Here is a 24,921-nt window from a genome sequence, read left to right as displayed (position 1 = left end):
TTTTTTTTTTTTTTTTTTTTTGGTACCAGGGATCAAACTCAGGAATTTGCTCTTGCAAGACAGGTGGTGGCACCACTGAGCTAAATCCCAGGCCCTAGCCAAAGCTCTCTTGAGCAAAAAGAACAAAGGTAAATGTATCACTTTACCTGGTTTCAAACTATACTACAAAGCTATAGTTACAAAAACAACCTCTCACTGGATAACACAAAAACAGACACAGAGACAGAGGAAGCAGAATAGAGCCCAGAAACAAATCTATGCATTTACAGCTATGTAATTTCTGAGAAAGATGCTAAGAACTCATAGTGTAGAAAGGAAATCTCTTCAATACGTGGTGTTTGGAAAATTGGGTATCCACAAAGTTATAAACTGATGTTTAGAAATATATAAAAATAACTCTAAATGAATTAAGGATTTTAATACAAAATCCAAAGCTGTGTAACTATTACAGAATACAGAAAACAAGCTTAGAGAATGATTTTTGTACATACTGTAAATTCAAAAAACAAAAGCAAAGTCAGACAACTAGTATTACATGAAGCTAAAAAGGCTTCTGCATAGCAAACAAACCAACACAATGAATAAGCAACCTATACAATGGGAAAAAAACATTTGCAAACTGTACTTCTGACAAGTAGTAATATCCAAAACATATAAGATACTCAACTCCACAACAAATATACAAAAGACTGATTAAAAAATGGATAAGAGCTCTCCTTTTTAAAAGAAGACAAACAAGTAGTCAAAATGTATGTGAAAAAAAATGTTCAACATCACTAATCAGGGAAATGCAAATCAAAACCATAATGAAATCATTTCACTCTAGTTGGAATGGTTATTATCAAAGAGACATAATGTAAGTATTGGCAAGACATAAAGAACAGGGAACCTTGCACACTGTTGATGGGGATATAAACAAGTGCATCCATTATGAATTATGTAGGTATCTCAAAAATTAAAATAGAACTGCCATGTTGTCCATCAATCCCACTACTGGGTATATCCAAAGGAAATCAAATCAGCATGTTGAAGAGATATTTGCACTCTCATGTTCATTGCAGCACTATTCACAATGCAAAAAAAAAAAAATTTTTAAGTAAGCCTATTCTTTACTAAAGTGACTTAAGGACCATTCAGGTTCATTCCACACAGATAGCTAAATGCCTTTAACATTATTCGTTATGACACTCATTGTAACAATTCAGATGCAATACAAGCAGAAGGTAAGAATAGGATGATCTGAAATGACTGATTTTCAGTGGACTTGTAAGTGAATATATCCTTGTATTCCAAGAAAAGAATTGAGGAACATTTGGGAAATCTGTCTAAAAGAAAGTGCAGGAAAGTTAATATGTCTGAAAAATAAGACAGCAAACAGAAAGCTGACCTTCCTGATAGACTTAGCAAAATACTGTAGAGAATTCAATTGAATAACTATGTTACAGAATAAAAGTAAAATAGGGTCTAAGAAGTTTCACAAAATATATATTTGTGATACCATCTGAAATGAATAAAAACATTGTAGCATTATGAGTTACATTTTTATTGTAGCTTTAAAAGTATTTTTATTAGCCTTTGAAATTATGTTCTGAAAATTCTGACTTTGTCAGATTGCTTACAGGCAAAGTCAATAACTAAGTGAAGCAATCTCTGATATTTGCCACCAAAGAAAGAATGTTGAAGTTTAAACATTTCTTAGAGCCACTTACTACACCCCCCCAACCTCACAGATGAAGAAAATGAAACCTGAAAAAATGAGAGTCATTGCCCAAGGGGAATCTGGCCTCCTTCTCCAGCACTTTATCACATGGCTTCTCTACATTGGTCTTCAGTGAAGCTGAAAAAGAAGCTCAAAGAAAACTCAAAAATGGATATATAGAATAAAATACAAACTAGGGCACTGAGACAAAGTTCATCAATTCTCTTTAAGAGAGATTAATATATGGAGATCTAAACATCAGTGGCCTTTGTCTTTTCCTGGGGAAGCTTCCAGATCAAATAATCCTGTGTACATAAAAGTGGGATTGAGTCAGGGTCAAAATACTAGAGTGACAACCAAACTTCTCCATTAAAAATCTACTTTGGTGTATATGTGAGTATGCATTTAAATAGTTTTACTTTTATTGTTTTAACTGTTTCTAACTCTGACCTACAATTTATTTTCTAAAAAGGTCAAGAGGGGATTTATGTCTTAGGGGAAAAAATATGAAATGTAGAGTAATTTCAGAGCAGTCAAGCCACCACTAAAGTGCTGTAACAGCATAGTAGCAGCCAAAGTTGAAATAAATGTATTAGAGCCACTTCCTGATTTTCTCGTGTCCCACAAGCTCAGTAGAGTATAGGAGGCCACCTGGTGGTGAAATGAGCCAATTAACCATTTAGTGTTACAGTGAAAAGCAAACAAGGACAGAGTTTGGGTTGCTACAAAAGGAAAATTAGAACCCTGGGCAAAAGAATGATATTCAACAAGTATTATTGTAATATAGTGGACAGAAGATTGAACTAAAAAAAAATCATTCGAATATGAAAAATAATCTGTATTCCTAAAGTGTTGCTATAATAGTCACCATTTATATCAGAGATTAGCAAACTTTTTCTGCACAGTACGAACTAGCAAATGGCTTGGGTATGCTGGCTATATATATATATATATATTTCTCACACTACTCAACCCTGCTATAAAAGCAGCCATAATTACATAAATGAATGTATGGCTATCTTTCAAGAAAACTTTATTTAAAAATTAGGGTGCGAGCTGAATTGTCTGACCTGCAGGCCATCATTTGTCAATTACTGACTGCATATTATGTATTAAGCACATCCTATTTACCAAGCACCAGGTGAATCCCTCACATGTATTACCTCATTAAATTTTAACAACTTTTCATGGTATTTTATCCCTATTTCCTAGGTTTGCAAACTGAAGCTTAAATGTTTAAAAACTTTTGTGAAGAAAGGACCAAGTTCCTTTTGACTTAGAAATGCTTTGTGTAGCTTCATGATAATTTTTTCTCTCTCTGAGACTGAACACATTTGTTCTGACCCTCTTTCTCATTTATCTTACAGAGCCTGTTTTCAGTTTCTCTCAATGGTGACTTTGCTCCTGTTTCACTACCTCATGTACCCTTGGAATGTTTGTGTCTTACCACCTCTTTTTTTAATCACATCTTTTATGTTTAAAAACTTGATGTCATTTTTCATAACAACAGATATAAGAAGGCATGATAAAAAGACAAAAAGCAATATATAGTCATGATCTTCAGCGCAGAGCAACAGAGGAGCACAAGGCCCTCTGGTAGGCCCACCCCTTTGACCCAGCACAGCAGAGGAGCCCAACTGCGCCCTGGCACCAACACAGTGGTGTCTGTGCCCCATCCCACCCTGCAAACAAGAGAAAGAAGGCCTCTCTGAGGCTAATACATGAAAACTGAAGCCCACTGGAAAAGTGAAGAAAACCTGTGATAAAGGCACACCACACCACCATAGCAGGCAAATCAGAGGGACCAGCACCTCACATCAGAACCTGGTCTAACTTCAGGAGAAAAGACAGCTGGAACCTGCAGTAGAACCTTGCAAAGTTCAACCCAGCAGGTGGTCAGAGGTCTCAACTTGGGTCTTGGAGCCAGAAATCAGCCTGAACCTCAAAGCACAGCTGCTGGCTTGCTCAGACTAATTAACTTAGATCGGTATAATCCTGCCCGCAATGTCTATTGTGTCATCAGAGGCATACCCTGAAGGAGGCCCTCTATTTCTATATCTATTTGTATTTTTTATTTTCAAAGTAACATTTTTCTCTTATCTTTAATCATTTTAAAAATTTCTATCCATCTTTTTCTTTTCTCAAAATTTTTTTATCTTCTTTTTCTTATCTTCTATTCTCTCTCACTCTCAATCCCACCTTGATATTCATTTCTCTCCTTTGTTCCTATTCATATCCTAATTTGAATGTATTTTCTTTCTCTTTCTTTTCTTCTCTTTTTCCTTTTCTCAAACATTTTATTTATTTATTTATTCGCCATTAGTTTTATTTATTTATTTATTTATTTGGTACCGAGGATCAAACTTGGGACCTTGTGCTTGCAAGTCAGGTGGTGGAACCACTGAGCTTAATACCCGGCTGCCATAAGTTTTAAAAGAAAGTGATTATAGTCTCTAGCCTCCCTACTGCTGTTAGTTTGTTCTGTTCTTGTGTGTATTTTGTTCTGTCTTCTCCTCTTCTCTTCAACAGCTTCCTAGAGATCACATCTTTTATGTTTAAAAGCTTTATGTCATTTTTCATAACAGATACAAGAAGGCATGATAAAAAGATAAAAGCAATATACTAAAAATAGTCACGCTCTTCAGCACAGAGCAACAGAGGAGCACATAAATAGTGATCTTCCTGTGTCCTCTGACCTCACTTCTAACATTTCCCTATCCTACCTATCTATCCCTTCTTCCCAACTCCTTCTAAGTCCCCATCCTGAAGGGTAAAGTGGCTATAGTGAAGAGTTTATTCACTATAAACATACTTTGGGCTGGTCCTTGATTTTGATTTAATTCACACAGTTAAAGGTGATACATTAATAACTACAACAAATTGTCATTTTCTAAGCTGTGCTTGATGCTATTGTGTTCTGGTTGTATCACTTGGGATAAGTGATTGATCTTATCAGTTGTCCTTCCTGGTATGATGAAAATGAGATTGCCTCAGAGTCATCAGAGACTCAAAGCCTAAAGACCAGCTATAACAGGAAGCTGGAAGTATTAACCCAGGAATTAAACCAAGAACAGTACCAACAACAGAAATAGAAATGAGAAGACATTTAAACAAGGCACAAACACAGACTTCCACCTCACCAAGGTAAACTCTGGGGGAAATGTGGTGAAAAGTCTGACAGTCAACCATCCGGACACCCTGAACTGATAGCAGAGGAAGTAACAAAATAAATAAATGAGGCTCCAGAAAAATTCAAAACAGAAATAATGTCCCAGATAACCACAGAGATGGTGAGAAGAATGAAAGAGATGATTAGAGACTCTAGAACAGAAATAGATCGAAAAAAAAGAGAGAGATGAGCTCAGGGCCATGATGGAAACATAGGAATGCCCAACATAGGAAAGAAAGAGAAACCTTAAATGTCCAACATAGGGAAGAAATGGAATCCATGAAAGAGATTCAAGCAGATGTCCAGAAGATTAAAAAATCTGTAGAAAGCATTAGTAGCAGAATGAATGAATATGAAGCTAGAATTTTGGATATAGAAGATAGGATTGAGGTCAGTGGCCATGAAAAAAGAGATCTCTTAAAAACAGTAAGGCATCATGAGAAATAGATCCAACTACACCTAGATGAAGCAAAAAAGAATACTATAAGATTGATAGGAATCCATGAAGTAGCAGGAGAACGTACAAATGACATTAAAAAAAATTCACAGAATTAATGACAGAAAACATCCCAAACAGGGCAACAGAATTTGACATACAGATAAGTGAGGCACATATGACTCCAAATAGCCATGATCATAGAAAATCTACATATAGACATACAATAAATGGTTTCAACTTGGTTTCACCATGCACTAAGCTAAAATCCAAGTAGATTAAAGATCTAAATATCAAAACAGAAACACTAAACTTATTTGAAAATAAATTAGGTAATACTCTCAAAGACACTGGCACAGAAAAAGACTTTATGAACAAATATTCAGCAGCACAAGAACTTGCACAGAGAATCAACAACCTGGATCTCATTGTATTAAAAAGTTTTGCAGTGCAAGAGAAATCACTAATAGATCTAAGAGACAACCTACAATGTGGGAAAAATTTTTACCAACTACTCCTCAGACAAAGGACTACTATCTAGAATATATAAAGAACTCAAAAAATCAGACCCCCAAACAAAGACCTGATTCAAAAATGGGCATCTGAAATGAACAGACACTTCTCAGACAAAGTAAAAGCAGCAAATAAACATGAAAAACTGTTCAACATCACTGGTCATTCTAGAGATGCATATGAAAATAACACTGAGATTCCACCTCACCCCAAAGAGAATGGCTGCTTTCAAGAAAACAACCAATAACAAATGCTAGTGGAGCTGTGGGGAGAAAGGAGCCCTTCTCCATTGTTGGTGGGAGTGCAGACTGCTAATCAATATGGAGATATCTCAAATAACTTAAGATTAGAGGGCCCATTTGACCCAGCTATCCCTCTGCTGGGTATCTTTCCAAAAGAATCATACCAAAGTGATATATGCACACCTGTGCTTATAGTTTATAGCACAGTTTGTAATAGCTAAAAATTTGAAATAACCCAAATGTCCTGGATAAAGGACTGGATAAAGATGATGTGATTTTTCTATAAATGGAGTACTACTCAGGCATAAAGAATGAGAAACAAGAAACATATATAGCTAAATGGATGCACATTGAGGCTATACTGTTAAGTGAAATAAATAGGACACACAAGTAAATACTGAATAATTTCTCTGGTGTGAAAAACTAAAAGTGTAAATAAGATTCGAATGGTATAACTCATTGTGTGCAAATGGAAGAAAATGGCTAAAAGGGAAATGGGAAGGGGAGGGGAAAGGAAATAAGGGAAAAGAAAAAATGCAAAAAAAAAGAAAAAATGGAAACAAAGTCTTTGTAAATAGGGAATGGATGAGGGGGTGAAGGGAGGGCAGGGATGTGGGGAAAAAAAATAAGAACCAAGACATATCACGTAAAGGTACAAGATCCCAATGATAAATGTAACTGTATTTTTTACTTTAAATGTACCAATAAACTTAAAGGGAAAAAAACAGATAGTCGCATTTACAACAATAAGCCAAGGAAACTGTCATATTGTGCTTGCTCCAAGTAGAAACTGAGCCAAAAACAGGATGCTCACTCTTACATAAATGACGTAATTATACATCCACTGGGAAAAAAAGTGGTTCCTAAGTGGGAAAAAGATTTTGGGGGGATTCATTTTTATGTCATTTTTTTTTTCTTTTTAGACTTTTTAAAGGTGTATACTATAATTCAAACCACTGCAGGCAGGCCACATTCCTCTTCTAAACCATCCATGAACTCCTTTATTAACCACTAATAAGAGAGAGCTGAAAAATCTGGCAGAGAAATCCATGGAGTTATTAATGCTCTTCAAATATAGGTATTTACCAGGAATCTCTCAATGTTAGCATACTTTCTCCTACAAAGAAGATGGAAGAGCTGGGTGGGATAGTGCATGCCTGTAATCCCAGCACTTGGAAGGGAGACTGAGGCAGGAGGCTTGCTGTGATTTCAAAACAAGCCTGGGCTACACAGTAAGTTCCAGGTCAGTCTCAACTACATAGTGAGACCCTGTCTCAACCCCCGCCCAAAAAAAAAAGATGGAAGTAATTTCAGATGGAGTGTAGACAACTCTGAAATGATTTAAATATTTTTTAATTTGAAAAGAAAACTGCAAAAGCTTGAGAAAGTTGGCTACGTAGAAAACAGAGAAGAGGTTTAATTACAGAGCATGGATTCGGGTTGATTCGACAATTAAAGCTAAGAACAGAGGGGATTTACGCTAGATACAAGAAGACTTTCAGTGCAGGGAGAATTGTTAAACATTTTATTGGGAGGTTGTGAAATTCCCTCTGGAGAGGCCTTTAATGGAGGACAATTTTTCGTCTATCTGGAATGGATAAAAAATAATCCTTAAAAGAGGAAATGAAATGAAGGTGTTTTTGAGGTCACCTGAAGTCCTGAAACTCCACTGAAATTCTCAATTTCTGTGGAAATAAATAACTGTACAAAAACTTCTAAGAGATTAATTTTGGAATATTTTGGAGAAAAATAGTCATTAAGCACTCGATTCAATTCAGAAAATATGTATTGAGTGCAAAATATTACCTAACCCTGGGAAACTGTCTGCTCCAGCAGGGCACAGGTCTGAGCAGCAGTGTGTACAGTAGACAGGAAACACACCTACTCATCTCCATTAAAAACAAAACCAAACCAAAATTCCAAGCAAAACAAAACAACTTCGGGTTCCAATCAACTTTCTGGAACTATTTCCTAAACTTAGTGAGCCAAACTCCCACAAGAGTTGGCTGTCACAAGAGACTTCTGGTATTACTCAAGGTATCCCTGAATCTTTCTGTAAACAGAGAAGGCTTCTGACACAGTTTCCATACTTTATTCCTTTTCCTAACCCCAATTTGAGTGGATAGAGCATTGTGAAGCTATGAACAAAACATGGATTATAAAATGCTAGCCAAATTTAAATTCTTTTGCTACATTTCCATATTGTAAAAAAAAAAAAAAGGTTTCAATTAGCTCAACCCTTAGAGATTTATTTATACTTGCTTTAGTGAACATGAAGAGTTTTTGCTCATAGTTTATAAGACAAGCAGTATTTCACAAAATAGGTCTTTAGCACCATCAGGCAGAAGACAGGAAGGGGACAGAAAAATCATACAGACATGAATGTTCTTTAGACATACTTTCAAGTTTCAGTGTGTGCCCACTGGTGAAAATTGAGTAGGAAGGACAAATGTCAATGGGATGACTGTAAACCCAAAAAAGAAGTCAGGTGTACATAAATAAGGCAAAGGAGAAAATCCACTGTAAATCTTTCTCAGGTTCTCTCTCCTTTTATTTATTTATTTTTTTAAGATAGGTGCTCTCTATATAGTTCAGGCTAGCATTAAACTCACTATGTAGCCCTGGATGGCCTCAAACTTGCAGCAATCTTCTGGACCGAGCCTCCTAGTTTTGGAATTATAGGCTCAAATTCTAATTTTAAATGGTAAATTTTAAAAACTTTTCTTAATTGCTCACATAATTAAATTTAATAATTGCTAGGCAAAAAAATATAATAAATGACAGAATAAAATACAAATTAAAATACAATACATAGCACAGTTTTTGAAAAATTATGAATAGTATCAACATTTTTAAGTGAAAAAGTGGTAAAAAATCCTAAAAGCATATCTCACTCCTTTCCTGGCATTATTATATTTGGAAAAATGAGATATTCTTTAGATTCCTCCCTATCCCACACACATTTCAAGATGGACCTGGATTAAAGAGCTAGATCTAGCCCAAATTCCTTATTGTTTTATCACCCACTTTCTCATTACATTTTTAGAAGCTCATATTCACCTAAAATTAAGTCTAATTTTCTGCCATGAATGTGTCAGTAAATTTTCCTGTCAAGTACGACACAAGACCAACTTGTGCTGACACACCTGCCATTTCTAAGGAGTGTTCATGTCCACCTATATCTGTTTGATCTTTAGGTCTCACATTTGTGTGCTAAATATTATTCTCATATATATGTAGTATATATATATACATATATATGTATATATAAATAATCATACTTATATATGTCTAAAATCAAGAACAGAACAGAATGTTACAGTTTTATAGGTTAGAGATTTTCCATAGAATTATGGCAATTAGTTGTATAGCTAAGTCTCAGATGAATGCCTTTGTTCTCACCTTCCTCTTCCCTCTTTCTCTTCCTACCACTCTCTATTTCTCCCCAGTATTGATCTGGCCAAATTTGAGCACTCTGAGTATCACGAATTGCCCTTTTACTGCATTTAGGTTTATCAAAGAGAGAGCTTTGGTTTTATTTCATAAACTTATATACTCAGAATGCTCAGATGTATGAAAATTGGAGTTTTTTGGAAAAGCAATAAAATTGTAACATAGCTCTTATTAAAAGTTTATTAAATAAGCATGACTGGAAATGTGTTTTTTAAAATATACTTGGTTTTCTATTACATTTCAGGCTATCAGCTAGGCACTAAAGATATTATCAATAAACAACACAAACATGAGCCTTACCCTCTTGGAGTGAGGAGTCCAACAGTGTTATCATTTATTCTCCAATATGCCTGCAAAGTCCAAATCTATCATCCTTATTTAAAAATAAGTATTTAATGGGAAAAAATTTTTACCAGCTGTTCCTCAGACAAAGGACTATTATCAAGGATATATAAAGAACTCAAAACAATCAGTCCCCCCAAATATAAAGACCCGATTCAGAAATGGGCATCCGAAATGAACAGACATTTCTCAGACAAAGAAGTAAAAGCAGCAAGAAAATATTTGAAAAAATGTTCCACATCACTGGTCATTCGAGAGATGCAGATGAAAACAACACTGAGATTCCACCTCACCCCACAAAGAATGGCTGCTATCAAGAAATCACACAATAACAAATGTTGGCGGGGTTGTGGGGAGAAAGGAACCCTTCTCCATTGTTGGTGGGAGTGCAGACTAGTGCAACCACTATGGAAATCAATATGGAGATACCTCAAAGAGCTTGGACTGGAGGTTCCATTTGACCCAGCCATCCCTCTGCTGGGTATCTTTCCAAGAGAACTAAAAGAATCATATCACAGAGAAGTATGTGCACCCATGTTTATAGCGGCACAGTTTGTAATAGCTAAATCTTGGAAACAGCCTATTTGCCCATCCGTTGGAAACTGGATAAAGAAGTTGTGGTTTTTCTATAAAATGGAATATTACTCAGCCATAAAGAATGAGAAAATAGATTCATTCATAGGAAAATGGATACATATTGAAGATATACTCCTAAGTGAAATAAATAAGTCACACATGTGTAAATACCGAATAGTGTCCCTGGTGTGAATAATATGCAACAATGCATAAGATTCTAATAAGATTACTGACATTTAGAAATGGGAAGAAAGGAGCTAAAGGTGTAGGGAAGGTGGGATGGGTAGGGGAAGAGTAATAAGGGAAAAGAAAAAAATGTGAGATAATGAAAAGATGAAAATAAAGTGTTTGTAGATGGGGAGGGGAGAAGTGGGTGAAGGGAGGGCAGAGGTAAGGGGAAAAAATGAGAATCAAGACTTGCCATGTAGAGGTACATGATCCCAACAATGAATGTAACTGTACTGTATCCCTAAAATGTACCAATAAACTCAATTAAAGCTGAAAAAAAATATGTATTTAATTAATTGAAAAAGTACTAATAGTTTATCCTCAAAGAGAGATTTCTCAGAAAGGTGGGTGTAAATATTGAAAGAGATAGCACTGTTGTAATGATGGTAGCAAAATCCAATATGCCAACATTTATAACAGAAATGTGGTCCAGACTGAAACTTGGCATATATGAAGGAATTTTTCAGTTATTTATATATGCATGATTTAAATGTCTTGGGACTCCTGCTATATCTGGTCCAAGGAATCTGGCTTCATCCAAATTCAATTCTGATGAAAGATTTTAAAAATTAAACGTTAATATACACATATATGAACACATGTAAATGTGTATACACAAGCACGTATGTACTTCCACAAACTCCTCTGTTTTTAATGGCTAAAATGACAAGGGGGCTATCACAAATAATAAATGTTCTTCATGCAAATGAACATATGGAATAAACTACTTAGGAAAGCATTTGAAATAGTAAGTTCAGATGAGTTTCAGGAATATATACATATCCTTCTGGAGAAAGGCTCCTCTTTACCTAGAGGTAAAAAATGAAACTGACCCAAAAACCATAAAGGTATTAGCCTGGTTGGCTCTTTCCTTACTTCAGAAAAAGAAATCCACCCTTCTCGTGTGTGTGTGTGCATGCGTGCATGTGTGTGTGTGTGTGTGTGTGTGTGTGTGTGTGTGAGCATTTTGTGTCTTATGTGGATGAATTAAGGTTCAGCGGGAACACCACTCCTCCCTCTTAGCTTACCCCAGTGTGCCTCATTAGGGATAGAGTGTCACAGAAATGCCTCATTTAAGAATGTATGAGCTTCACAAACTCCCATATTATTACAAATATGCTCAGGAATGCCCTTGTTTCTGAGAAGTGAAACTGCTTCCTTGTCTGGACTGGCAAATGGTTTTTCTGCAAATGATATTCCTACAGAGTATCTCTCCATGGGGACCCTTCTTCAGCAACTTCTTTTGGCAATAACAGGATTCACGAGATTGAATCTTCCTAGGGCAACCCTTCCTTTAGGGAACCTCCTCAAAAAAGCAAAAGTATTTTCAGCCTTAATGTTCTTGAATCTGAAAGAATACAGGAGGTCGCTGTGAGACCCAATGTGGCAGCAATTCCCCAGGGTGATACAGTGCTTAAGAAAGTGGGAGGGCTTTCATAGGACAGCCTGATAATTTCAAAGAGCCAACCCAAGTTCATCATGTTTTCTTTGTAAATGTATCATATAATACTTAGGATTCTCTATGTTATCATAAAAGCTCATGTAAAAGGCAGAAAAATACTCTTTCATGAATTATACCTGTTGTGGAGAAGAGGATATAGAGTAGCAGTGAGTAGACAAGCAGCCTGCGAAAGAAAGATTATAGGCATTAGACATACCCATTCTGGGTTCAAACCTGGACTTATTTATTTGCAGTAGCTACTGGTGTGGCTCAACAAATATTTCTATCTACTTCTAAAGCACACGGTAGAGCCACATTTCTCCATACTCTTTGAAATTGCTTGGGGCCATGTGATTAGTTCTGGTCAGTGACTTTGAGTAGAAGTGGAATGTATCTCCTCCAGCTGCAAGGTTTAATGACTAGAATAAGATCGTCCAGAGTTTTTTTTACTCTTTGTCTTAGTGAGAAAATATTTAAGAAGGTCGCTACTGTGTAAGTCTGAATTATAGAGGGAAGATAATGCCAAGCAGAGCTATTAGTTGATCTTTGATGGACGCATAGGAGCAAGAGAAATAATTCACTGTAGTTTTTAACACTGAGATTTGGGGGGATTTATTATCTCAGTACCGGTAATGGTGAAACTTTTAGAGCTTTCAATGATAACAAACAGTCCACTGTGGCACATGTGCCTAAGGTTCACCACTACTGCATCATCACCGAGAAACTATTTTTGTCTTTTAGGTGAGCCATTTAACTTCTCTGTGTTTTAAGTTAAGAGTTTATTATCTCATAAATAATCTAGGAAAAATAATCTCGGATCGTTTTGAACATTAAGATAATGTGAGTAAGCACTGGTATAATCAAATAGTAAGATTTGCCCAATGTTAGTTTTCTTTCTCTCTCCATCATACTCTCATCTCTTAGTACACACCCCATATACATGAGCACATCTCCCTTTTCATCAAATGGTTAAGTAGACAACATCTTTTCTTGTTTCTTTTGATGGATTTTTTTTCTTTCAAACTACTTTCCTTTTCCAATATCTATGTATCTAATTTAGATGCTAAGATTGGCATTTAATCCAATATAATTTCCCAACCTCACCCCCTCCCACTGAGTATCAGCATTCAATAGAGTGCATTGTTTTTACACCAAAGAAACGAATCTTAAGGATAAAATTTAAGGAAGCATGGACATTTAATAATGGGAATAGGTGAGATGAGGTATTTCTAATATTCCAAAATTGAAATCCTTTGGATATCACAATCTTCTAATTTACTTCTTTCTACAGTTGAACTAGTTATGAGAAAATGACAAAAAAAAGAAGAAAGTTGATGAATTTATATATGAACTATGGTTAAGCTTATCCTCTCAATGCTTAACATCTATTCTGAAAAGGCACTAGGACTTTTCTGGATGACAGCCCTAGATTACTGCTTTAAAAAACCTGTATGATATTCTAATAAATTATAAAAATTAGAATGAATCATAAATATAAAATATTTGGACTTAAGACCATATATAGTTAATATATTTGCTTATGTTTATAGTTACACTAACCAATGCTTTTGTGATGCAGTTATATGGAAACTCAGGGTAATATTTATCCTTTTTATATCAATAATTGATTTTCAATGAAAATACTTGGTTTTCATCTTTAAACTTTGGTTATGTACTCTCCTTTTTAAACAATGTAAATAACTCCCAATTTATATAAAAATTATAAAGTTTTATCATACATCATATAATTTTTTCTAGCTTCAAACTTTATTAGTCTGAATAGAACTACTAAAACAACTAATTTTAAAACAGATAATGCTAAAAAGTATGTGAGGAACATGTATGTTAAGTTACTGACTTGAACTGCATACATGGTAATGAGTACTTCAAGAGCAAAAGATGACAGTGAAGCAAATGCCCTTTATTCTCAGGAATTTAAGTGTTTCTTTAACTTATTGTATAGAGATCAGATGGAAATATACAAATATCTAGGGTTAAAGCCAAAGCTCTCAAGTTAACATAGGAAGAATCAATGCACATTTCCATTTAATTAAAATTTTTCAAAAAGTTAAAGGTTGAAATTTTTTGCAATTTAATCTAAAATTTTACTAGCAAACTCTAATGATTATCCTGGTTTCAATTAATAAAATCTCCTTAACAGGTCAACTCATTTAAATGCAATTTGTAATCATTTGGATTTTAACATGATGGTTATTACTTATTACCTAGAAACCAAGAAGCACAATGAGATATTGATTACTTTTAACCTTTAGATCTAAGGATTCAAGAAAGGTCAGAGGAGGGGAACACTCTACTTCTCTTGGCTGGCAAATGGATAGCCTTCAGGAGAATTCAAATGATTTCCATTGGCCAAGTATACTCAAGATTAGTTTATTCTCTGGGCTGACAAGAAATGATGCTTTAAAAAATAACACAACACATATTTAGCAAAGTGTTATATTTATGTAATCAATAACCTCAGATGTGCTTCACATCACAGCATGTCTTAGGCTGTTAACCCTCTACCAAGTTTTGTTCTATTAGGCCTCTTTGTTGGGATGAGATATTAAACATAGTGCTTTTTATTGGAATAATCTGATCTCATCAAATGAAGATCTCTTGGTAGGTTGCCAAAGGTTGAATGCAATTATTGGCCACTAGCATTTCTTTTGGTTTCCTTTTTCATGACAGCATCTAAAAATATTTTTTACTCTTTCACTTTTGCACCAGTGAAAAGCAACGAGTTCTAGGCAGGGTCCAGTGGAATTACAGGCAAGAGAAATATAACTGTTATGTGTTAGATTAATTTGCAGAACACTTGGCATTATTATTGCCAAGTCGTCAAATTGTTCCAAGTTGTTCCGGAAGGTTGTTATTAATAGTATGTTTTCTGAGGAAAGTTCTGTCTACTTTTGGAACTGCATTTCTGTTGCCAAGGAAACTCCTTTAAGCACAGTTTTCTAGGAGCACACTGCTGCTTTTGTTTGCCAGTGTCCTATTCATATCATCTAAGTAAGCATTTTACATGCTCCAGCCTTCAGTCCCAAATGTTGAAGTTTAGCCCATTTAAATTGCTTTTTCAAACAAGCTAATGCCTGCTATGATTTCCCTCTCTGCTTTTCTCCTCCCTTTTCCCCTCCCTCCACCCAAACACTCTCTTTCTGCCTTCTTTCCACTCTTTCTCCAACATGCCCGATTCATACTGTTCAAAGTTTATTTTTTAAACAGTTGCCGTAAGGCAGATGATTTTCATAAGTTTTTGATAAATTAACTTTAATTTAAATAATAATTCCACAGGTTGTAGCATTAGTCCTTCAAGTGTTAATTATCTTTTCACTCTAAAATTAATGTAGTCATTTCCTACTGACTCCTCTACCTCATTTATTGAAGTGCTGAGGAAAATATGTCATTGAGTCCTGAGCCAGCGCTGTTGTTGTGATTAAGCGTGGTCACATGGCCCATCTCTGCCAAAAGGAGGGCCCTGAGAAAAGGTGACAAAGACAGTGATTTCCTGTCAGCAAAGAGTACGACAGGGCTGTCTAGAAGTGATGCAAATGAGGGGAACTTTCCCCACGACTTGTTTGATCCACTCTAGGCCAGAGCTGGCCAGGCCAGGGAGAGAGGGAGCAGCACAATGCCACAGAATCCAGCCCAGAGAGCTAACGCACCTTCCGGACAGTTGCTCACTTGCTAGACACAAAAACTGCTGGCAGGATTTGCCTTCCTTGCCCCTCCACAAACATAGCCAACTATTTTTTTGGCATCCTATTCTCTTAACATCTTGCCCTACCCTTTTAAAAAAGTGATTCAAGTGGGAATTATAGGCTCCAGCACAAATAATGTTTCATGTATTGTTTAGAAATGACAATAATCTACTCTTTCTTTTCCTAAACATTTTTAGGATGGGATTTTGCCCTCCATCAAAAGAAAAAAAAACAAAAACAAAAACAAAAATATATTCAAGTACTCATACCAAATAAATATGACAGTTAATCTGAGGACATTTTGAATTTTAACAAAAATGGAACAACAAATTCATTTCTAGACAAGAGTAGAAACAGCCTAGGTTTTTTCACTCTGATCACTTTTAAAACAATTAGATAATGCTATCTGAAATATTATAATGATTTAAGGCATATTCTTATCTTAATGGAGTTTTAATCTAGCATATAATTAGGCTATACAATTAATCTACTGGGAAAGAAGTAAAAAAATATCATTAAGTTCTTGTGCCTAATGTATCTGATACATTTTTATCTTGGCAGCTTCAATAACTAGTAATTTATTTTATTTTCAACTATCAAAGTAGAGGTGTAAAACTTGGTACTAAAATTTCAATATAAGGCCTGCTAAACAGAATCTAACATTTTGATTTATTTCTCTTCTATAGACTAATATACGAAAATCTTTGAATTAATGCATTTTTAAATTTTTAAGCCTAGCTACTGTGACCTGAACTATAAAGCAGACAAATATTACATTTTTAGGAGTTCAGTTTCAGCCATAAGGGTATCTAGCCACATCTGAAATTATTCAGATCAATATAATCCAGAAGAAACTGCAACCTATCTATTCCAGAGGGTTGAAATTTATGAATTTATAAGATATAGGCATAGTATGATCAATCTGTTTTCTATGATGAATTCACAGTTATGACAACATTATTTTGGCACCAATACTTATGAAATAAGTCAACTGTGTCCCACTGATCTCCTTTTATTGTATGTTTCTTATTCCTCAGAATATTTAATCCTATTCCATACATGTTTCTTCTAAAAACCATAATACTTAGGTTTTAACATACACCCAAATTTTCTAAAGTAATATTTTCCCATCCTCCTTTACCCCTTTGAAGTTCCCCCTTTTCTCTGCTAACCATGACTAAGTCACTTTTTCTTTTATTGCTTAGTTTAAAATTTTTATGTTTGGCTTTTTGTCATTTTTTAACCTGTCCATCCATCTACCCATTGTTTTTATTCACTCCTGTGCTTTTTTTGTTTTATTTAACTTTGAATTAACTAATCTCAGCTATTTTCATCTCTTTTGTTTTTTATTAGTAGTATATGTTTGAAATACATGTAGTTTATAGTCATCTTGGGGTGTGGATATATGTACATAATAGAATTTGTTTCCTTTCTTAAACCTCTACTCCCCCTCTTCTTCTAATTCCCCTTTCTTCATTCTTTTATTCCTGGTGATATTATTAATCTTAGCTCATGTTTATGGCATATAATGTTTACATTTATCAGGATTATTGGGTTTCTGCCCATGGTATACCTTTATTCTACTTATTTCCTTTTTCCTTCCACCTCACCCTTTGTCCTTAGTCTCTTGGACCCCTTCCTTCTTGCAAGAGATCCATTCTCTTGTCTCCTATCTATTCTTTATTAATCTCTTTCAACTTTGCCTTATTCCATATTTTCTTCCTTTTCAAAGTTTACATTTCTTTCCTATTTTTCTAACATTCTCTTCTTTTCCAGCATATATTGATATCCTATTTTCCCCATTTGGCAAAATTATCATTGAAAGGCATCACCTTTTGGTGACAGCTGTGCTCAAAATCTCTAAACATTACCTGTCAATAGAGTCAGAGAAAAATAATTAGTTCACTTGCTAGAGGAATTACAGTTACAAATTCACTTATAGGAGATACTGTGGTTAAAATTTGTCACATTATTCTAAGCCTTTAACTATAAAAACAGAAAAAAAGGTTTTCATATCAAAGTATAAATAATTCCTTTAGGGGACTGGGGATTTAGCTCAGTGGTTCGGTGGCCTGCCTTGCAAGCGCAAGGACCGGAGTTCAATCCCCTGTACCAAAAATAAAACAAACAAACAAACAAAAAATTCCTTTAAAGGCAGTATTCTGCTTTTTCTTGTGGAAAATGTAAATTATGCAGCTGAGCACATTTCTTTCTTTGTTTTTACCACCAGGAAACTAAAAAATATTTTTTGAGGTCATTTTTATCAACCATCCTGCATAAGACTTTATTATCTATATGCAGGTATGTAACTCTTCTCAGAGAAGTAGTGTTTAGACTCTGTATACTTTTTGCAGTTGTGATTTTTATTTATATTTAAAAATTTTTGTGAGAGAGGGTCTTGCTATGTTGCTAGCTTCAAACTACTGGGCTCAAGTGATCCTCATGCCTCATCCACCCAAGCAGCTGGGACTACATGAATGAGCCATTGTACCTGGATGTATTTTTAAAATATTTTTATAAATAATCTTATAAACAACCTGAAATTCACAGCATAGTAAAGTGTGATTAACATGTTCAACAACAATTGTGTTATGCAAACAAAAGGTCCTTTTCCTTTTACATACAGGACGTGTTTAAATAATACTTCTATCAATGGAGAAAGATATAGAAAACTTGTATTTTCCCCATAAAATGCAGAAACACATGTGTAACTAAACCTTAAAATAAAATTTACATTTCAGTGTAAATTTCCCGGAAGTATAAATATCATAGTTCAAGTTGGTACTTACTTTATATTATTTTTAAACTGAGAGTTATTTTTTTTTCAGCTTTAATTGAGTTTATTGGTACATTTTAGGGATACAGTACAGTTACATTCATTGTTGGGATCTTGTACCTCTACATGACAAGTCTTGATTCTCATTTTTTCCCCTTACCTCTGCCCTCCCTTCACCCCCTCCTCCCCTCCCCATCTACAAACACTTTATTTTCATCTTTTCATTATCTCACATTTTTTTCTTTTCCCTTATTACTCTTCCCCTACCCATCCCACCTTCCCTACACCTTTAGCTCCTTTCTTCCCATTTCTAAAGGTCAGTAATCTTATTAGGATCTTATGTATGTTACTTTTAATCATTTAGAAATTATGTTATCTAACATTTTATAGATAAGGTGTAGCTAAGGTATTCACTCAAACAAATCTATACATGTGGTGTTTCAGTGAGTTTCACACTATCTGAAAACAATTCATGTTCAATTATGACAATAATTACCAGACAATAATTTCTGAATGGGATCCTTGAATTAATCCTTGGACTCTGGAATCCCACATCAACCCAAGATCACTAGGAATCTTCAATCTGTGCTTTGTGAGTAGCAGAGAACTGCTAGTACTTTGTGTATAGGTAAACAGCCCCTGACAGTGCATGCCCTTAAAGCACTACAAAGTCATATGTGATTGCTGGAAGGGACAGTACAGTAGCAATGACAACATCTTGAGTTGAAATACTTCCAGGTCACTTGGTCTATGAAATTTCTAGTATGGGGGGGGGGCCTGAGCTTCCCTCAGCTCAAGAATAATGCCACCTTTGATCCATAGAAATGGGAAAAAAATGGAGCTTTTCTGTTGCAAGTGGGTTTTAAATTATTTCTGCATTAATAGTTAATGCACATGCAGACCAGCAGAGTGACAGCTCCCTGTGATTATGAATTCTGGCTTGCAACTCTAGTCCAAATAGGAGCTGAACTTTCAAAATCACAGTGGTTACTTTTGACAAATTAAACTGTCCTACTTAGGAAGGTAGAAAGAATGAAGAGAAAGAAAGTAAGAGAGTGGAAGCAAATTCTCCTTGGAGGAAATTCTCAGTTTGACGAAGAAAAAAAGAGAAAGTATGATGTTTGCATTTTTCTAGGCTGATGATCCTGCCAATGCTTATTAGAAAATAGGTAGAGAAGGTTCCTGTTGAGAGGTGGAGCATGGAAGACACTGGAACTATAGCTCACTATCTCAAAGGAAGGCAGAAAACATTTTAAGGGAAGGTTAATTTTTAGTAAGAATTAGTTTTCTCTCAAACCCCTGTAGTTTAAAATTAATTATAAAGAAAACAGCCTTACTTCTCTAACAATCTGAAAATCATAAGAAATAGTTTGAACATAAAATACATTTTACAGCTTACTGAAATTAGGTCAGGTTATATCAATATATTCTTTTCCTATTAAATGCAATTCCTTTCCTTTATATGTTTTATGTGTATTTTGCTGGTTTGGGTATCTGAATACCACAACAGGCAACTCTACTGAGAAGTTCTGCTGAATAGATAGTCTAGTGTAGTTCCATAACCAGGAGGAAATGCTAGGTAATTTTCTAATGGAGACCAGAATATGAGTAGATAGAGTAAGGAAAATAGTGTTTAATATTGAAAATAAAAAATAAGGTTCACACTCTCTGACTACTAGAAAATTTTACTAGATTTTCTCTAATTTGACATATCCAAATGTATACCTTCAGGATCAATTTAGGACTGTATAAATGTGTAAATATTGGGCTAGGCATAATGATCTATGTCAGGAAAGGAGTTGAATTATGAAATACAGAGAACACCCAGACAGTGAACAAAGGTTTCAAAGGCTGTGGTAGCAGGAATGATGATTCAGTCCTGGCCTATAGTTTTATGAGATTTTACCATCATTCATCTGAAGATCTTCTGAAAATTTTCATCTTCATCCTTTTCATTTATGCCAGATATCTTGAGCATCATTTCCATCCTTAATTGTCTGTGTGTGTGTGTGTATGCGTGTGTGTGTGTATGCATGTGTGTTAATGTCTGCATGTTGAAGAGGAAGCTCAGGGCCTTCCTTACACTTGCTAGGCAAGTGCTCTACCACTGAGCTACACTTCCTGCTCCTTAATTTTGTAACTCAACAACTATTAGGTCAACTGTGTATAGAGTATAAATGAATAAAATACAAGGGTAAGGGATTTGTCTTATTGTTTTAAGAAATGTAAATAATATAGATAGGTTAAGGTGGACTGGAAATCCTGTGAAATGGGTTGGGGGTCCTGTTGAGTGGTCACAATGACTGGGAAATATAAACAGCAAACATTTCGTAGTACAAGGGATAGTCATGCAAACTAATAAAAAGTTGCTTGTCCCAAATATTAATGGTGCTTTTAATAGTACATGTTATAAGACATTGATATCTTTTGTGGACAACAAATATAATGATAAAGATGATTAAGGTAGTCAGTATCAAATGGTATTTAAAGCCGAGGAAGTCATGTGGACCAACTGAAAGCCTTATTCTTCCAAAGGTCTCTGATCAATAGGCTATAAATCCCCCTGTCCACGTCATCAGTTTAGCAGGTTACAGGAAAAACAGATTAGAATAGAATAATGGGATATTAAAAAGGTTAACCTACCCTGAGAATCCCTGGGGATTCTTGAGGAAGACCTGAAATTAATTCTTCTCATCTGTTTTACTAATTCAGGAGCCACCCTACTTTCTAAACAGCTCCTTAGTATCCTCAGTATTGTTTTGGAGGTTTCCAAACCTCTGGAATAATTTAGGGGTTCACACAGAGAAGGACCTTACAATATGTAGGATTTGCCCTCCGTTTTCAACTCAATCTTTAATTTTGCTTATAAGCTAAATGCAAAGTTAGTGCTAGTCTACATCGAGCACCATAAACCAGAAGCGGGGGCAGGATATGAATCATGATAAAAAGCACAGTATGGAAAATGTTTGGAAAAATACTATAACATAGAAGTACTGAGTGGGTGGCATAATAGCCTTCAATATGCCAAAATGGGAATTCTCAGGCAAAGCACTTACAAGGAAATCACAAGAAAAAGAAGACTGCACTTTTTGTTTAATGATTTCCTATTAATTGTGATGTAAATTATATGGATGTGATTTTGACAAAGAACAGCACTGTTTTAGAAAAAATAGTGGCTTATGTGCAAAGCACAAAATGTATCAAGAAGAAAAGAAGTGTTATTTGGCATCACGAGTATAATAAATTCTGAAATACTGGTTTAAGAAGAAAATATTTTTGTATCTAAACTCATACAGGTTTATAAGAACTTTTCATAAGTGATTCTTGAACTTGACAAGAAATGTGAAATCAGCTATCTTTAGTTAGATTACTTTAAGACCATTACTCTAATAATATTTTTGTTCATGTGGGCAGCTATCTACATAAGAAATAGCTAACAGTCAACAACCTGGATCAATGTGGCCAAAATTCTTTAGAGAGTAAAACGTCCTCATTTGCTGAGCCCCTGGGGAGTTTATAGCTTTTCTTAACTAAAATGATTCCCAAGGGACACTAAGGTCCACTGGACTCATAAACATCTTTCTTTAGGGGAGGCAAAAGTTAAAATAATTTTTAATAAAGGTAATTTAAAATGGTAAAATTGAAAAAGAAAGTCAACTTTTATTTGACCTTGATTGTACTTCTTATTCTATGAGAAATTTTTAAAAGCTAGAGGGTAGTTGTTTCTTGTCATTATACTGTTGCTGATTCTGTGGTTAGTTATTAATTTTATTTTTTATGATTCACAATCTGCTCTTTGAAATATGCCATATGTTCAGAGCAATTCAAGGATGACAACTGTCAGAATTACTCCAATAAAAATTGCCTAAATGAAGAAGATTTACTGCAGCCTGGTATTTCAGTAGAAAGTCCTTCTTCCCTCTCCAACAGCTTTTTGAGACACTGTGAATCTTGCTACCAGTTTTTCAGTCAATGTCACATGGTTTTGTAAGAATTTCTAAGACAAAGTAGAATTGGTAAAACACACTGCGCTAAGGGTGAATTAGCAGACATGGAAAACAATATAGAGAGTTATCAAATGGATTGTCTGCAATCAATATGTTAGCTCCAAGCCAGTTTTCCTAAATTGTATGAAAATGTATTGACTTAATATGACAACGTCTCCTCTCTGTATCACTAATAAATATTAAATTGAACAAGCCCTGTACCCTAGTAGCAAAAAGCCAAACTGAAGGCAAATTTCTTTTTTCTGTGTGAGGATCTGAGGAATGGAGGATTCTACCTGAGGGCTCCAATCAAAACATATTTTGTTAAATGTTACCAGTCCATTTATCCTTCATTTTACTTCAGCCTATTTATTAATACAGTTTCATTTATTGCTATTCATCTTGAAGATAAATCTTTGTCCTTCTATAGAATTACACCAAATAGAATGTGATAAAGGGAATTTTGTTGCAATTATGATGTCGGTGCAGCCTGTCAGCACACAAGGGATGGAAATGAGTTTGGGGACAGGGAAGAGAATTCTAATAGACACCATGATACATACAATGAAAGCAAAGATATCCTCAGAGAGAGCGAGGGAGAGGGAGAGAGGGAGAGAGAGGGAGACTTGTCAGGCTAATCAGATCTTCCACAGTAAAGTAAAGGCAGGAAGGGTAGCTCTAACCTTGTAAAGATGCTGCTGCTGCTCCTCTGACATCATCAGGTCGTGGCTGTCCATCACAAGGGACTCCATGTCAATCAGCCAATCCCAGAGCTCCTGGTATTCTGAATCAAAGTCCAGAAGCCTGAAGATAAGGCACAGAATGTATTATGCATAAATACAGTGTAGTTGTTAAAATCTCATATTAGAATAATATATTCTTGAAAACCCATGATGTTACTAGGCGATACCTGTAAAAAGAGAAAGGAAAAATTTTCTGTGTGTAGTGACACAGTAGGTAAAACAGGAACTCAAGGCTGCATCACACAGCAACCTCCTAGATTTTGAAAATATAACACATAATTCCAGTGCTCACATCTGAGACATGTCTTGGCTATCTCCACTTGCTAATTCTTTCTGAAGATTTGCAGCACTTGAACAAAATGACCACGACTATGTCCTTGGAAAACACTGCCATTTAACACATTGAGAAATGGAGGATCAATGATCTCTTGACAGTTCCATGGTCCAGAATTTTGTAAAAGCAGTACCTTCAAAATTTGAACTGCTTTCTCATCCACAAGATATTGCACAGATACTGTATCTCAACGATTTATATAAAGAATACTAATTTAAATAATTGTATACAATAACAATATCGTATCAGATCCAAAATATTATTTTCACTGGAAAATGACTCAATCATTTATTTGCCCCTCTGCTGTCTATCTGCCTATCTTGAGAACATATATCCTACATTTATTTTTATGGATGAGTAGCCAGCATTTCAGCTTAACACTCAGAGATAGGCTTGAGTGACTCTGGTAAGCCAGTGAGAACCAGTGGCAGATCCAGTATTAGACAGGTGTTCCCCACAGACATGTAGGAAACAAAGGTAAGGACAGGAAGTCAAAACAATGAATCTTTGAATAGCCAGCAATCATTAAAATTCAAAGGAGGATCACTATGGTTTTCAACAAAATAAATCATTAGAATAAGGAGCTTAAAAGGATTAATGTGATTCGCTATTGAAAGCCTGGTGAATAAGTAAAGCCCAGATTCTTCTAAAACACTGTGATCAGAAAATGAAAGAGCAGATGAAAAACTATGACTTTGTACCCCTGAAAGAAATACTACAGTGTTGCCAAACTCTAATTGAGCAAAACCCTATCATTACTAATGAGGCAGGAGCCTTCAGTATGAATCTAGATTTATCATCTGAGTATTTTATAACTATCTTGTTCTTGTCTCTATACACTAGACAGGTTTCCAAAAAATTGAATCTCCAGTTTTAATAACATAATTTAATCTTAATAGATCTGTCAAAAATATTTAGAGTGTGCCTGGTCATAGGGAATCTAGATCTAGAACTATTTTAATTACTTTATCATACTTATAAAGATCCTTGATTAGGAACATAAGCACCTAAGGTCAAGTACCATTATTGGCTAGCATGAAATTGATTAATAACTGTTTACTGAATGCCAGTGATAGGTACATTTGATGTAGTCAAAAAGGCTATGGGTGACATAAAACAGTGTTTTTCAAACTTACATACATGGCATTTTTAATAGAAATGAAGTATGTTTTTGTCAGCTACTCCTCAGAGAGAGGACTAATATGTAGAATATATGAAGAACACAAAATATTACACCTACTGAAAATAAAAGACCCAATCAAGAAATGGTCAACTAAAA

The 24,921-nt window shown here is 35.1% G+C and overlaps 1 protein-coding gene across 8 annotated transcripts in view; it reads right to left on the bottom strand.

The window, feature by feature from the left end:
- Akap6 (A-kinase anchoring protein 6) overlaps positions 1 to 24,921 on the bottom strand; it is a 577,020-nt gene that overhangs the window by 103,139 nt on the left and 448,960 nt on the right. For all 8 annotated transcript variants that reach the window (XM_033765130.1, XM_033765126.1, XM_033765127.1 and 5 more), the window contains one exon: positions 23,249 to 23,369. In XM_033765130.1, coding sequence (XP_033621021.1) covers positions 23,249 to 23,369 — 121 coding nt within the window. The remainder of the gene's footprint in view (positions 1 to 23,248; positions 23,370 to 24,921) is intronic.

The sequence above is a fragment of the Fukomys damarensis genome, unplaced genomic scaffold, assembly GCF_012274545.1.
Source record: "Fukomys damarensis isolate Sample0158 unplaced genomic scaffold, DMR_v1.0_HiC HiC_scaffold_17, whole genome shotgun sequence".
Taxonomy (NCBI): domain Eukaryota; kingdom Metazoa; phylum Chordata; class Mammalia; order Rodentia; family Bathyergidae; genus Fukomys; species Fukomys damarensis.
Note: the sequence above shows the minus strand (reverse complement) of the source record. Positions and strands in the feature narration are given on the sequence as shown.